General features: G+C 39.9%; 1 protein-coding gene across 1 annotated transcript; it reads left to right on the forward strand.

Annotated features, from left to right (window-relative positions):
* Positions 1-2,386: 2,386 nt before the first annotated feature.
* C1H5orf15 (chromosome 1 C5orf15 homolog) lies at positions 2,387-14,747 on the forward strand. Its single transcript, XM_057735142.1, has 3 exons — positions 2,387-2,540; positions 11,256-11,779; positions 13,275-14,747. The coding sequence occupies exons 1-3, from the start codon at positions 2,402-2,404 to the stop codon at positions 13,404-13,406; spliced, it is 795 nt and encodes a 264-aa protein (XP_057591125.1). The 5' UTR covers positions 2,387-2,401; the 3' UTR covers positions 13,407-14,747.
* Positions 14,748-16,214: the final 1,467 nt, after the last annotated feature.

The following is a 16,214-nucleotide window of genomic DNA, read 5'->3' on the forward strand; positions in this document are numbered from 1 at the left end:
GGTCACCATGCTATACATTACATCCCCATAAGTGTTCCAATCCTTTTAAGGGCTCACCTGATTAGGTCAGGTCCACTGAGGATAATCTCCCATTGAAGTCAACGGTCCACATAGCATAACCTAATCACAGGAGTGATATCCCATCATATTCACAGATTCCTCCCACACTCAAGGGCAGGGGATCATATAAAGGCATGGGTCTTTGGGGATGGTTTCAGAATTCTGCCATATATATATATTTAAAAATAACATGGGTTTCAAACATTTACAAAGTATCAACAGAATGGTAACAACTCTGTATATACATTACCCAGTTTCATCAAATGTAAACATTTTTTTCTATTTAATGACAAATGTTTTTAGGCAGAATTCCTTTTTTATGGATGTTTGGAAGTGACAGTTCACAACAGGTATCAGATTTACTTTTAGCATTTTGTGTAACTGGTCACCCCAAACCTGCTGGCCTCAGTATTTGTCATAATGTCTTCAGCTTCATAAGGACCTGCAACTATTTCAAAGTGAACTTTGTTAAATGTGTCCAGAGATTTTGGTGCATAAAGGTTGTTGGGTACATCCAGTCAGAAGCCAGGTGCATTATTTGGTATTTTGCAATGTACAAAGGGCCCTCTGAGGGAATATTTCCCTCCCATTTGCATACTTTCTGCTTGTTGCATGCAGCATGTCAGCATATTGTGCAAAATGCCTTGAGTTCATGATATCTCACCAGTAAGAATTGAAACAATCTGGTATGGGGACAAAGGAACAAAGTGGACAAAGAAAAGAGGATTGAAGTTGTGTTTATTTCAGGAAAAAGGCCTGATTAAGTCTGAATCTTCTAACATGCAGAAGCTAGAACTGAGAGGCTCTTTCGTTAAACTGAGTGATGGTTTCTGTACTCACAGAGGGAAAGCTCCAGGGGAACTTGGAGGACTTTGTACCCTGGTTACCCTGGAAGTTTTGCAATAAGGGCACCATTCAGTCTATCTGGGCTTGTGGTGGGCTTGGGAAAATGAATAGATGAATGACCTCTTAGTTTTCTTAACAACACAGAGTTTGTGAGTTTCTGAGCAGTCACTAGGGCCAGATAAATGTTAAGGGAAACCAGATTCAGAAAAACACAGGCTTTTCTCTCTTCAAAGAGGAGCTCAACTGTCTCTGGGGGATAGCAGTGATCTTCTGAGGGAATCATGGAGACCAGAGTGGTGAAGCTGTGGGATAAAGTAAATGTCTTGCTTCATGCCATACTGACTTTCCTGCAAATCAGTCAAATGTAATTTTATGACCTGAAGCCTACAGACATTAAGAAAACATTCAGGGAACACACAGACCAAAACATTGTGGCGAGAGCCCTAAGGGAACTTCGTGGAACTTTCTAAATTTCCATTTTCATATTCTGGGGGTTTTAAGTTACAAAAATAAAAAATAGCTTATCGTAGGAAATGTGGAAACTGTTTGCACCCTTCTTTCCTCGCCCACTACCCTACTTTTCTTCCATAATACCTTTACGATTGTATATAGTATGCATTTTACACTATAGTCTCCCTCATAGAAAAGTAAATTCCACAAAGATGGGGAGTTTGTTTTATTCAGTGCTGTATATTGAAATATAGAGAGGTACTAAATGTTTGTTGAAGTAATAAATGATTATGAGGAAAGATAAAAAAAATTTACCTAAGATTCCACTATCCACTTTTTTTTAAAAATAATAATGGCTTTATTTATTTTTGGCTGTGTTGGGTCTTCGCTGCCGTGCGCAGGCTTCTCATTGCGGTGGCTTCTCTTGTTGCAAAGCACCAGCTCTAAGTAGTTGCGGCACATGGGCTCAGTAGTTGTGACTCAGGGGCACTAGAGCACAGGCTTAGCAACCTGGCGCAGGGGCTTAGTTGGCCCTCGGCGTGTGGGATCCTCCTGAAGCAGGGCTCGAATCTGTGTCCCCCCATTGGCAGGCGGATTCTTAACCACTGCGCCACCAGGTAAGTCCCCCACTACCCACTCCTAATATTTATGTTTCCTTTGCCTTTGGGAGGGGGAGGGCAGTTGCTTCTCTTTCGGGACAGTCTGTTACACAGTTGGATATTCCTTCTAAAAATGTTCAAAGACAGTTATTAGCTGTGTAGCAGCCCATCACGTGGGAGGGAGCGCCTCGCTCTGACCCTCCTCACACCGTACACAGTACATCGTTAGCTCGCAGTCACAGCCGAGTTTAGCGTGCTGCGCTTCGCCCCAACTCCCGCTTTCCCTCCCCCTCATTCCCCCTCCCAGAGCCCCCCTCCCAGAGCCCTACTCCCGGCTGCAACGTCATCACGCTGGTTCGCAGGCGCCTATGGCCGCTATGCCTTACGCGTGTCCGACGTCATGACGTAAAGCCTGGCAACCGCGCAGGCTCGCAGCCGAGACCGTTATGGCCGCCGCCGCCCTGACGACGATGAGGGGCGCCGAGCAAGCGAAACTGCGGCCCAAGCCGGCCATCCAGGTCCCCGGAGGGATGGCGCTGCCGCTGGTCCTGGCGCTTCTGCTTGCGTCCGCCACCATGTCCAGGGGTAAAGGGGGCGCAGCGGCAGGCGGTCGCGGGAAGACGGGAGGGCCCGGGCGCGGAACGCCTAGACGGCCCGGCCAGGGAACGGGCGCTTCCGAGTGTCCGGAGCAGGTGGCGGTGTCTAGAGGCGCAGGGTCTCTGCAGCCTCGACAACGGAGAGTAGGCTATCGGAAGGGATCTGTGGAGGTGGGGTCTCTGAGAGGCCTGTGAACTGGCGTTGAGAGCTGCGGGGACCCAGGGAGCGAGTGCGTAGATGGGCGGGGAGGGAGGAGTGGTGGTGGTGTCTAGAGAGTCTTGAAGAATGGGTTGTCACAGACAATGGCGGTTATTGCGGTCTGCAAAATTCCTTGGAGGTGTCGATTAAAAAACACACAAAATCGCACAACTGTAAGAGCTGTGAGTTGAGTTTATTCAGTGTTTTACTGAAGGCTGTAGCGAGGGGAGCCAGCTTCTCAGTTCTCAGAAATTGTTCAAAGAGGTAAGGAAGGAGCCAGGATATGCATGATTTTTTTACTAGGAAAAACATGTAGTCAAACATCAAAAAACTACGAAGAACAGACATTTGAAGTTCATGATTTTAGTACTTTTCCTTGTATGGGAAGATGCAAGAATCTGGGATTACTGAAATTCTTCCTTAGGTGCGCATCTTAACTATCTAAGACCCGTATATCCAAAACAGAATACTTCGTCCTGTTTTTCTCCATCCTGAGTTCCCCTCAGGTCCACTGTCGGTGGACAGCTATAGTGGCTAATGACTTGATCCTTGTAAAACTGGAATGGCGTACAACTTTTTTTTTTTCTTTTTCTTTACAGAGATGGGATTAGGAGGGTCTAGAAGAGAGGACCGAGAGGAAGGGTGCTGAGGAGAGGGACGAGATTAGAAGGTGTGGTGTGTAGAGAGTCCCAAGGTCAGGAGCAAGTGCCCAGGGGTCTAGCTGGACCAAGGGAGGGTGGGGGGCTTCCAGAACGGGTGAGATCAGCGGTAAAAGACGAAGGTGGGTAGGGGCAGTGACCGGACTGAGCCAGTGGAATATTTTGGAGAGCGAAAGTGAAGGGAAAAGAGCTATCTTTAAATACTGGTGTATCTCTGGGGGCTGGGAGGTTCTGGGGCTTGGTAAAGAGCCAGAATGCTGGGGTATTGGGCTCCTGAGGGGCTTGGGAGGAGGAGAGGAGTTCTGGGACAAGGGGGATTCTTTGTGAACATGATCTGCCTTCTCTGTGTCCTGGGTTAGTCAGACAGCTCTGCTTCATGTTAATGGATCTGTAGGATTTAAGTATTTGGTTTTTATTTTTTATTGTGGTATAATTGACGTATTGGTTTCAGGTGTTTGGCATAATGATTTGATATTTGTATACACTGAGACCACACAGTAAGTCTAGTTACCATCCATCACCACACATAGTTAACATTTTTTTCTTATAATAACTTTTCAGATTTATAGTTAACTTTCAAGTGTGCAGTACAGTGTTATTAACCATAGTCATCATGCTGTACATTGCATCCCCATGACTTATTTATTCTGTAACTGGAAGTTTGTACCTTTTGATTCTCGTCAACTCCCCCTTCCCCACAATGACCATTCTGTTTCCTGTATTTATGAGTTTAGCTTTTTTGTTTTTATTTGTTTTGTTTTTTAGATTCCACATGTTAATGAAATCATTTGATATTTGCCTTTCTCTGACTGACTTATTTCACTTAGCATAATGCCCTCAAGATCCATCCCTGTTGTTGCAAATGGCAAGATTCCATTCTGTTTTATGGCTGAATGATAATCCATTGTGTATATATACCACAGTTTCTTCATTCATTGGCCCACGGGCACTTATTTCCATATCTTGGCTATTGTAAATAATACTGCATGATTAAGTATTCCTTTTCTTAGAAATGTTACATTGTGAATAAAGATATTGAAGGCTTTATTTAAAGAGAAAAGAAGAAACCTGTAAACCAGGGCCTGAGACCCGGGAGGAACAAATCCACTAATAAGAATTTATAATGATTAAGCAGTGTCTTGTGTAGTAGTCCCTTTTTTATTTCAGGGAAAGATACAATCCTGCTTTTTCTGCCTAAATCTTTTTTGAGTTCAGGGGGAAAACAGTGTGAATGGGATAGTGGTCACATGTTTGCCAACAGGGTCTGTCTAGCCATACATTCCTTTACTACAGTGCTGTGGTTACTTATTTGAGTTTCCCCAGCAGCACTGAGGGCAGGGCACCTGGACCAGCAGTCCCCAGCCTTTTTGGCACCAAGGACTGGTTTTGTGGAAGACAGTTTTTCCACGGATGGTTGGGTGCCGAGAGGTATGGTTCAGATGGTAATGAGAGCAGTGGGGAGCAGCAGAGGAAGCCAGGTTCCTCACAGGCCAAGGTACCATGGGTTGGGGACCCCTGACCTGGACCACCCTCCCGGAAGTGTTTGTATGTCTGGGGAAGGACTGTGGCCCATTTTCCCAAGGCCCTTTTTTTTTTATTTAATTAAATTTATTATTTTATTTATTGACTGCGTTGGGTCTTTGTTGCCCGCTTGCGGTTGCTTCTCTTGTGGAGCATGGGCTCTAGAGCGCAGGCTCAGTAGTTGCGGTGCTCGGGCTTAGTTGCTCCCTGGCATGTGGGATCTTCCCGGAGCAGGGATCGAACCTGTGTTCCCTGCAGTAGCAGGTGGATTCTTAACCACTGTACCACCAAGGAAGTCTCTCCAAGGCTTTCACTGTTAGTAAAATATAATGAGGATTTCTCTGGTTGATGCAGATACTCCTGTTCTTAAAGTACTTAAGTAGCATGGTGGTTTTGGTCATTTAATCACCTAAGAAAAAACTGACATTTAAACATTTATATTTCTTGCTGGAATGCTTAAGATATGGTTCTTAAGAGATGGTTGAAGATATTCTGATGTGTGGGTAAGTGAGGGTGAGTGTGGAGTATTAAGGTGTCCTCTTGTCTCTTTTTATTTCTTAGGGCCCCGTAGATATTGCTCCAACTATACTCGGACATTTCAGGAAATCTTTTTCTTTTTTTTAAATTAAGATTTTATATGTATCAATTTTAAATTCAGATTATTCCCTACTGAAAATAACTTAAATGAAAACTAACATATATGCTTTTAATAAGGAAGTAGCTCCAGTGTAGTACAGTGTAGCATGTGTAAAGCTTTGGGTGATATAAATGTTCTTTGTAAGTGTGCCTTATGGTAGAGTGATTTTGAAGTAATTATTCTTGTAATAAGAAAATTAAAGTCTAGTTAGAACGTGTTGAGGTCCAAACTTCAAATGAGCATAGAAAATTGCCATATCAGATTTATTTGAACTTGTTCCATGTTAGATTTCTTAAAGTTTCAGTGCTTGGGTGTATTCTTGGCAATCTGTAAGACTTTTTAAGTTTTACGTTTTGTTTTGATAAAGTTTTAAAAAATTAATGCAAGCATTATTTTGGATGCCTGGTTGGGGAACTAAGATCCCACATACCCTGCAGCTCTGAGACAGTGACTTAGTCTTGCCATGCCATTTTAAAAGTGCCTGCTTTCTACATTCACCATCATACTGCTCCCAGATGTCGCCTAAATTTATTTAATGTGTAAAGTATTTAATTTTTAAGGTATTGTTTCCCAGAATTCAATGTGTGAATGAATTCTTGGGGTCTTCAGCATTCTTGTTTGAGAAATATTGATAGTTTATTTTTTTAATTAATTAATTGATTAATTTTTTTATTGGCTGTGTTGGGTCTTCATTACTGCACACAGGCTTTCTCTAGTTGCAGCGAGCAGGGGCTGCTCCTCATTGTGGTGACTTCTTTTGTTGTGGAGCATGGGCTCTAGGCGTGTGGGCTTCAGTAGTTGCGGCACATGGGCTCAATAGTTGTGGCTCACAGGCTCTAGAGCGCAGGCTCAACAGTTGTGGTGCACGGGCTTAGTTGCTCCACGGCACATGGTATCTTCCTGGGGCAGGGATTGAACCCGTGTCCCCTGCATTGGCAGGCGGATTCTTAACCACTGCACCCCCTAGGAAGTCCCTGATACACTTTATTTTAAGGCAGTTTTTAAAAAGGGACCAGTAGAAGATAATTAAATTTAAAAAATTTAATTTTTAAAGTGTTAAATTTTAACTAGAGAGGTAATATCAAATAGGAAAGGGTAGAAATGGAACATATATCAATATTTAGAAGTCTGAAGTTTTATATGTATATATATAAACTCAAACAATTGAATCCATAAAGTCAGAGTTATCACTTTGTTCTGAATACTCTTCATAGCTGACTGGATCAGCCTCTTTCATTTGAAGGAGTGATAGTCCAGAAGGTTGATCTAATTTATATCACATGTTTCAGATGAATTCCTAGTTTGTTTTCTTGTATATAAAGTCCATGTGGTTTTTGTGTCCTCCCCCGCCGCAAGCTGCAGGCTATGTGGGATCTTAGTTCCTCAACCAGGAATTGAACCCTTGCCCCCTGTAGTGGAAGCTCGGCGTCTTAACCACTGGACTGCCGGCGAAGTCCCAACTTCCACGTTTTCACTCCTTGAACAGTATTTATTAGTTCTGCTTCTGCTTGGTGCTAAGGATTAGAATTACAACAACAAATAGGGTGATGTTGCAGATATCCTTAGAGGAGCAGGTGGGGTTTTACCTGGCTGAGAACTATGAGAAAGGCTTTTCAGAGCGTGTAGTAGGTGCAAAAACAATACTTGGGGAGCAGTGTAAACTTTCTCTTTTAATTGGCTTTTATTTGTGGTGAGAGTTGGGTCAAAAGCATATTCAATAAATATTTATTGAAAGCCTGTTATCTGTTAAGTAGGCAGTGGGGATAGAGTAGTTGGGAAGATTAGTAATAGCACTGAGATAATGGGGACCAGATCATAGGATCTTATAGGCTATTATAAAGACTTTGAATTTCACTTTTGAGAGAAAGGGAGAGCTACTAGATGGTTTTAAACAGAGGAGTAACATCATCTAACTTAAGTTTTTACAGGATGACTCTGGCTGTTATGTTGAGAATGGACACTAGGGGTTAAGGTAGAAGCAGGCAGATCATTTAGAAGGTTACTGTAATAATCCAGGTGAGATGATGTTGGCTTAGACCAGGCAGTTGCAATGGAGGGGTGAAAACTCTTCAAATTCTGCCTGTATTTTGAAGGCAGAGTAACAGATTGAATGTGGGGTGTGAAAATAACAACTCCAAGGCTTTTGGCTTGAGTAACAGAAAAATGGAATTGCCTTTGAGAGAGAGACTATAGATAGAACAAGTTGTTTTTGTTTTTTGTTTTTGGAGTGGCGAGTAAAGGTGCATTTCTTTAACCATTTCATTCTGAAATAATTGTAGATTCACTTGCAGTTGTAAGAAATAAAATACAGAAATTCCATGCACCCTTTACCCAGTTTTTCCCACTGATAACATTCTGCAAAACTGTAGTACAGTATCACAACCAGAATACTGATATTGGTACAGTCGACATACAGAGCATTTCCATTACCATAAGGATCTTTCCTGTTGCTCTTTTATCATCACCCTCACTTTCTTCCTATCCCTACTGCCTCCTGAAATCCTGGCAACCACTACTCTTTTTTTATTTCTAGAATTTTATCATTTCATAAATGTGATATATGGGATCATATGGTATGTAACTTTTTGGGATTGGCTTTTTTCTCCATCATAATTCTTGGGTGATTCATCTAAGTTGTTTCATGTGTCAATAGTTTGTTCCTTTTTATTGCTGAATAATATTCCATGGTATGGATGTACTACACTTTGTTTAACCATTCATCCATTGAAGGACATCTGGGTTGTTTCCAGTTTTTGACTATTATGAATAAGGCTGCTATAAACATTTATGTACAGATTTTTATGTGAACATAAGTTTTCATTTCTCTGGGATAAGTGCCCGGGACTGTTAACTGCTGGGTCATATGGTAGTTGCACATTTAGTTTTTTAGGAAACTGCCAAGCTGTTTTCTGGAATGGTTGTACTATTTTACATTACCACCAGCAGCACGAGTGATCTTGTTTCTCTGCATCCTTGCCAACACATTGTCATTATTTTTATTTTAACCATTCTGATAGGTGTGCAGCAATATCTCATCGAGGTTTTAATTTGCATTTCCCTAACGGTTAACATCTTTTCATATGCTTATTTGCCATCTGTATATTCTTTTTGGTGAAATATCTCTTTATGTCTTTTGCCAATGTTCTAATTGGATTGTTTGCTTTTTCACTTTCGAGTTGTCATAGTTCTTTATGTATTCTAGATACTAGTCCTTTGTTGGGTATGGGGCTTAATAAATATTCCTCCCACTTTGTAGCTTGTCTTTTCATCCTCACAGGAAAGTCTTTCACTGAAAAAAAGTTTTTAAATTTTTATGGAATTCAGTTTATGTATTTTTCCTTTTATGTGTTGTGTTTTTAGTATCAGGTCTAAGAATTTGTTGCCTAGTCCTAGATTCCGAAGATCTTGTCCTAAGTCTTTTTCTAAAATCTGTGTAGTTTTACATTTTACATTTAAATTTGTGATCCATTTTTAATTTTTGTAAAAGGTGTGAGACTTAGGCCGAGATTCATTTAGCTTTTTAATATGATGGATTACATTGATTTTTGAGTACTGAGCCAGTCTTGCATCCCTGGAATAAACCTTATTGATCATGGAGTATCATTCTTTTTATATATTGCAGATTTCTTTCTTTTTTTTTTTTTCTGGGCCACACGCACGCGGCTTATGCAATCTCAGTTACCCAACCAGGGATTGAACTCAGGTCACAGCAGTGAAAAACCTGGAATCCTAACCACTAGGCAACCAGGGAACTTAATATTGTTGATTTCTATTTGCTAATATTTCGTTAAGAATTTTGCATTTCTCTTCATGAAAGGTATCAGTCTGTAATTTTCTTTTTCTATAGTGTCTTTGGCTTTGATATCAGGATAATAATATTAGCTTCAAAAAATGAATTGTGAAGTGTTCCCTCCTCTGCAGATTTTTGGAAGACCTTGTGTAGAATTGGTGTTAATCCTTCATTAAACATTTGATAGAATTCTCCAGTGAAACCATCTGGGCCGGGAGATTTAATTTTGGGGAATTCAGTTTCCTTAATAGTTAAAGGGCTATTCAAATTATGTATTTCATATGGGGTAAATTGTGGTACTTTGTGTTTTTTAAGACTCTGGTCTCAAACTTTCTCTTTTAGTTGGCTTTTATGACATTGCTCTGGCAGGAGAGGTGGGGGTTGGTGCCTATTACTGGCAGAGCTAGAAATCTAGGGTCTCTACCTGATCTGTGTTGACACCTGAAGGATGGTGGTGGTTCTGTTAGTTCTGGGCAGGGGTGGAAGTTTTGGCTCCCCTCATGGTCTGCACTGACATATTGATGGCGGTGGCTTATTACTGCTGGACCATGGTTGAAGTCTTGACTGTCCACTAGGCCTCCTCTGATGTCATCCTATTGTGGAGGGGAAGGAGCACCTCATTATAGCATGGCGAGGTTGGAAATCTAAGCTCCCCACTCTGTCTTTGCTGGTGCAGGTGTGAGTGGAGCCACGGGTTTTTCTGTGCTGTTTTCTTAGAGTAGGGCGGTTGTTGTCTAAAAGTTTTCTTTCTTAATAGGCTGCCTCTCTCCTGATCTTCTGGTAAGAGAGAGGATGCTTTTTTTTTTTTTTTTTTATTATTATTATTTTTTTTGGGGTATACCAAGTTGAATCATCTGTTTTTATACACATATCCCTGTATTCCCTCCGAGAGAGGATGCTTTTTTGAGGGCGCCTTTTTGTCCACAGTCCTCGTATTTCCGGGTTGCTGGGTTCTTTACCTCCAGTGGGTTCTATACCTCCTGGAATACGTGAGGTAAAAAGAAAATCCAGGGAAGTCACCACTGGGTTGTTTCTCGGGTCCTGAGGTCTTTAACCATTCCACCTTATCCTTTCCACCTTTCAGAGTCATTTTCTGTTATTTTTTATATAATATGCAGGGGTTTTGTTTTTAATGGGAAGAATAGGGAAAAATACATCTACTCCATCTTCCTGGAAGCCAAAGTCAGAATTCATTTTGAACATGTTAATTTGAATAACAGACATCTAAGAGGAGATGTCAGGTTGACAGTTGGATTTATGAGCCTAGAGTTCTGGCAGTTCGTGGAAGTTCTCTTCTGATTGCTTCACTTTTTTTCAGAGAAGTTTGGAAGTGATGTTAGCCTTTGAAAATGAGGACAACAGAGAAGGTGTTAGAAGTTTGAGGACAGAGGAAAATGTGAATGATCTACTAAGGGAGTAGAAGGGTGAACGGACTAGGAAGATACAGTATAATTGCTGACAGCATTACACGTACATCTGAATTTTGGGCATTGAGTTTAAAATGAAATTAAAAAATGAAAAAAATTAAAATGAAATAAAATGAAATGAAAAATGAAATATTCATCAGATAATAGTTGCCTTGCCAGGTAGTAACAACTTCAGCATCTCAAGAGACCTATTGCATTACATAGCCTGCCAGCGTAAAAAAAAAAAAAAGAAAGAAAAAGAACAGAGAGGGGTTTGACTTTAGGTCACCGTGGCAAAATCCACACAGAGCTTGTACCCTCTGTTTTCATTTCACAGAGGCTGGGCTTCAGTACCCAGACTACCCCAACCTCAGTACAGAAAGACAGGTGGCTGATCCTAGCTTAGTAAAAAATTTAGGTGTATGTGCTTCTAGCTTGGTAGAGATAAATTTTGAAGATTTCAGTTTAATGTTCTTTATTTACTTATTTTAGCTCAATCACAGGCTGATTCACCAAGCCAGACCGTACTCAAGCCAAATGTTTCTGCTCCAAATATGAATGCTTTAACAAATGAAAATCAGACCAAACCTGTTTCCCAAAACAGCACCACCCTCTCTCCCACAACTAGTACAGAAAAAAGTGGAGTGGCGTCTGTGTCCTCTCATCCGTCGCCTACTACTTCTCTGTCCCAAGAGGAAGCTGATAACAATGAAGATCCCAGCATAGAGGATGAGGATCTCCTTACACTGAATAGCTCTCCGTCCACTGCCAAAGACACTCTGGACAATGGAGATTATGGGGAACTGGACTATGACTGGACCACCAGCCCCCGGGATGATGAGTCCAATGAGGCCTTGGAAGAAAACAGGGACTATATGGAAATTGAACAGTCAGTGAGACCTTTTAAGACCCCACCCTCAAATATAGAAGAGGAAGATAGCCATTTCTTTTTCCATCTTATTATTTTTGCTTTTTGTATTGCTGTTGTTTATATTACATATCACAACAAAAGGAAGGTAAGTTTGGGATTTTTCACACCCTCTAGTTGCCCTCTATTATCTCAGTCATATTTCTTATTAATGCTTTTGCTGATTCAGAGTTTTTTTTAGTCAGGTTTCAATTGATGGTAAAATATTGAGATGTCTCATCAGTTTATAAATCTGTGGTGTATTTTAACAAATGAAGGACGGAATGCTTTACTACATGTGCTTCTAAAAAAAGAAGCCAAATTATTTTTATCGAGCAAAACCAAAGCCCAGTGATTTTTTAAAAAGGTTTAATATCTTAATTTAGCATTGCTACTTCACTGGGAGTACTTGTGGAGAGAGATTGTTAATTTAGGACTTCAAATTTATTAAGCATTGAACTTAATGATATTTTGATAACATTTTTCCCTGGTTGCTAAAGTATTACATGTCTTTTTTAGGGACACAGAAAAGTATAGAAAAGAAAATGTAAGCTACTACCCAGAGCTGAGCATTATTAACATTTTGGTATATTTCTGGTCTGTAAATGTGTGTATAATTCAGACATATGTGTATGTTAATAATTTTTAAATGAATTTGATTTCATAGAGTTTTGTATCTTGTCTTTTACCTAACAAATCATGAGCATTTTTCATAGCATTAATATTCTTTAAAAACATGATTTAATAACTACATAGTTTATTTAGCTATTTTCCTGTTGAGTATTTAGATGACTTTCAATTTTTGGTTCAGAAATAATATTGTGATGACCATTGCTGTACTGGAATTAGTTTGTTGGATTACATGAGGCAGAGGAGGCATAAATAGGACTGGGTGGGTAACTTAGTGTGAGGGTTCATCTGGGCACTATGTAGTCCTAGAGCTAAATAGTTAAGCTTTTTAAACACTTAAAGGGAGATCAAACACAATGTCTTTTTTAAAACTTACTGGCCAGGAAATCTCAGTTCTTGACCTTGTTGTAATTTGCTTTGTGATTCCTGGCAGCCACCTTCCCCTTTGGGACCTTGATTTTCTCACCTACGAAATGATAGAACTGGACCAGATAATTTCAAAATACCTTCCAGCTTTGAGAATCAGTGATTCTAATATCTTGTTTGTTTTTTTGAGTTAGAAAACAAGCAAACAAACCCTTTGGTTATTTGTGGTTTAGTGGTCTGTCACTCACTCTGTAAGTATTTGTAGGTAGACAAAATTTTGAATGCCAGTGATATTTTATTGCAGTGTTTAGTGTTGGACTATCTCTATTAGAAACACCTAAGGGACTTGTTAAACAAGTAGGTTCCTGGACTCCACTGCAATCTACTAACTCATCTCTGAAGAGAGAGGCCAGGAATTCGTCTTTAACAGGCGCTCCTATGCACTGTCTCACCTTGTTTACAAGATGGTAAACAAAGTAGCCCTTTTGTTGTTGACATTTTACTTTTGTATTTGGGAACCTGGGAGAGAGATATTTCACTTGTTATAAAAATTTTTTAGCATGTCCTCTGTTTTCTCTTTTGCATATCTGATTTATTTTGTTTTCCAGATTTTCCTTCTGGTTCAAAGCAGGAAATGGCGTGATGGCCTTTGTTCCAAAACAGTGGAATATCATCGTCTAGACCAAAATGTTAATGAGGCAATGCCTTCTCTGAAGATTACCAATGATTATATATTTTAAAGCACTGTGATTTGCATTTGCTTATTATGTAATTTTATTTGCTTGACTTTTTATATGAGATTGTGCAGATGTTTGCCATTGGCACTTAGTACTTAAATGAGAGGTGGGCCTCTTTATTTTGCCTTGGTGCTTTGGAAATTAAGTATCATGAACAAGGAGTATATAATTTTTTATCTACATTTTTAGAGGTGATTTCAATCAGGTGTCCAAAATGTGGAGCTGAACATTACCTGTTAGTTTTTATTTTTTTAGATTTCTTTATTGTACTTCTTCTGGAAGTGTTAGTAATGCTACTTTTAAAAGGTCCCAGACTTACAATTAAATTCTAACACATCTGATACTGCTGACTCAGATTCTCTTTCTGCCATCCAAATGCTGTTTCTTAAGCACACATTTTTTTGTGCTCTCAAATTGTAATCTACAAGGATGTAATAATGCTTTACATATAAGTAACATTTTTTTTCTTCCAGGAAAATTGCATTGGATATTTTTGGACAATTTATATGTAATTTATTATTGCTCATTCTGATCACAATTTTAAGTAACATTAATAAATTTGGAAATTCTGGCAGTAGAGACTGCAGTTTGCAGTGGAATAAATAAAATGTTACAGAGATAGCATTTTTTGGTTTGAATTACTGAATTAAATTTAGAGGTAGAAATTGTCGTAAAATTTTAAATATGTGTACAATTGCTTTTACTTAGCAATTGATTGTAGCACGGGTTCCTCCAAGCTTTCAAGCAAGGGGCAGAGTTTAAAATTATATCATATTTGTTCACTTGTTTATTTTTTTATAGTAAGTTTGAATAAACTTTAGGGGCCATTGTCACTTAAATAATATGGTATCTAGGTCTTTCAAATTAAAATTATACCTGAATGAAGTTGTTTGTATACATAAAGGATATATGTGTACACTGACTCTCTCCTTGGGTTTGTTTTGTTTTCTTGTTCTTTTTTAATAGCAACTGGAAATTATTTACTGTATTTAATTTTAACCTGTCTTTCTGTCATAAGGAGTTGATCAATATGTAAATATGTGATTTGAAACATGGTTGACTTACAAGTGTCACAACAACTTTTTCGAAAACATAACCCTTAATATATGTTAAACACCACTCGCAAGGCCAGATGAGCCAGTGGGCATGCGGTTTGGGTAGAGATGGAAAAGGCAGGACAGTCCATTATTTGTCTCAGGTAGACAATTTACTGTTATAATAAGGAAGGGAAGTACAGTAGAAATACACCTGAACTGTTTTATTGCAGTAATTTTTTTCATATCTGAAATTGTATTATTTAATATTTTGAATAAGATTTTAAAAAATAAATGGCAAAGATATAAATCCATGGTTTTATAAGTGTGTTTGTTGCATTTTAATGATGGCATGGGGTCTGTCATTTGGGTGGTCTTGATGGGTAGTGCTTTGAGGGGAAGGTAAGCTGATTAGCTTGCTTTTGTTCCTTTTAGCAGTAGGACTCTGCTTCTATGAATTCCATGTACATTTCTAGATCCTCCTTTAGGTCTAGTTTACTGCTATGTACTGAAGTTTGTTGAAAACTGTAGCAAAGTAGGATTGCAAAGAAAAGTAAAGCAGCTAAATCAATGTGCACTTCTAGCATCCTGGCTTCCCTGTTGTCTCCCTGTTGAAGCCTCCCACATCCTGGAGGATCATCCCCCTTAGTGGATCTGGGGTTCTTGGGTACTTTCTGATGGCACAGTCATTGCTAACCATGTCCCAGTGCTGCAGTAAACTAGCCTCTGACTTTTGCAGCATCCGATTGTACATTGATTTAAAATGGTGCCAGTGCCTTACAGAGGCACCCAAGCCACTGGTCTATAAATGTGTATATAATTAACACATGTATGTGTAAACAATTTTTAAGTGAACTTGACTTCATATAGAGTTTTGTATCTTGCTTTTTACCTAACAGATCATGAGCACTTCCTTTTTTTTTTTTTATATATTTATTTTATTGGCTGTGTGGGGTCTTTTCTGCTATGCGTGGGCTTTGTTTAGTTGCAGTGAGTGGGGGCTACTGTTCATTGTGGTGCGTGGACTCCTCATTGCTGTGGCTTCTCTTAATGCAGAGCACAGGCTCTAGGTGCGTGGGCTTCAGTAGTTGCAGCACATGGGCTCAATAGTTGTGGCTCACGGGCTCCAGAGCACAGGCTCAATAGTTGTGGCGCACGGGCTTAGGTGCTCTGCGGCATGTGGGATCTTCCTGGAGCAGGGATTGAACCCATGTCCCCTGCATTGGCAGGCGGATTCTCAACCACTGCGCCACCTAGGAAGCCCTCATGAGCACTTTCTATATCAATAGTCCTTAAAAACATCTAATAGCTACATAATTTATTTAGTTGTTTTCCTCTTAAATGTTTAGACGGTTTCTAATTTTTGGCTCAGAAATAATATTGTGGTGAACATTTCTGTACTGGAATTGGGTTAAATGAGGCGAAGGAGGCTTAATAGGGTTTTTTTTTTAAAGATTTAAAAAATATTTTTTTTTTTTGGCTGCGTTGGGTCTTCGTTGATACGCATGAGCCTTCTCTAGTTGCAGTGAGCGGGGCTACTCTTCTTTGTGCTGTGTGGGCTTCTCGTTGCGGTGGCTTCTGTCATGGAGCATGGGCCCTAGAGTGTGTGGGCTTCAGTTGTTGTGGTGCACGGGCTTAGTTGCTCTGCAGCATGTGGGATCTCCCTGGACCAGGGATAGAACCTGTGTCCCGTAGCATTGGCAGGTGAATTCTTAACCACTGTGCCACTAGGGAAGTCTGAGGCATAAATAGGATTGAATGGCACAAATAGGATTGA

The sequence above is a fragment of the Hippopotamus amphibius genome, chromosome 1 (assembly GCF_030028045.1).
Source record: "Hippopotamus amphibius kiboko isolate mHipAmp2 chromosome 1, mHipAmp2.hap2, whole genome shotgun sequence".
In the NCBI taxonomy this organism is placed as follows: domain Eukaryota; kingdom Metazoa; phylum Chordata; class Mammalia; order Artiodactyla; family Hippopotamidae; genus Hippopotamus; species Hippopotamus amphibius.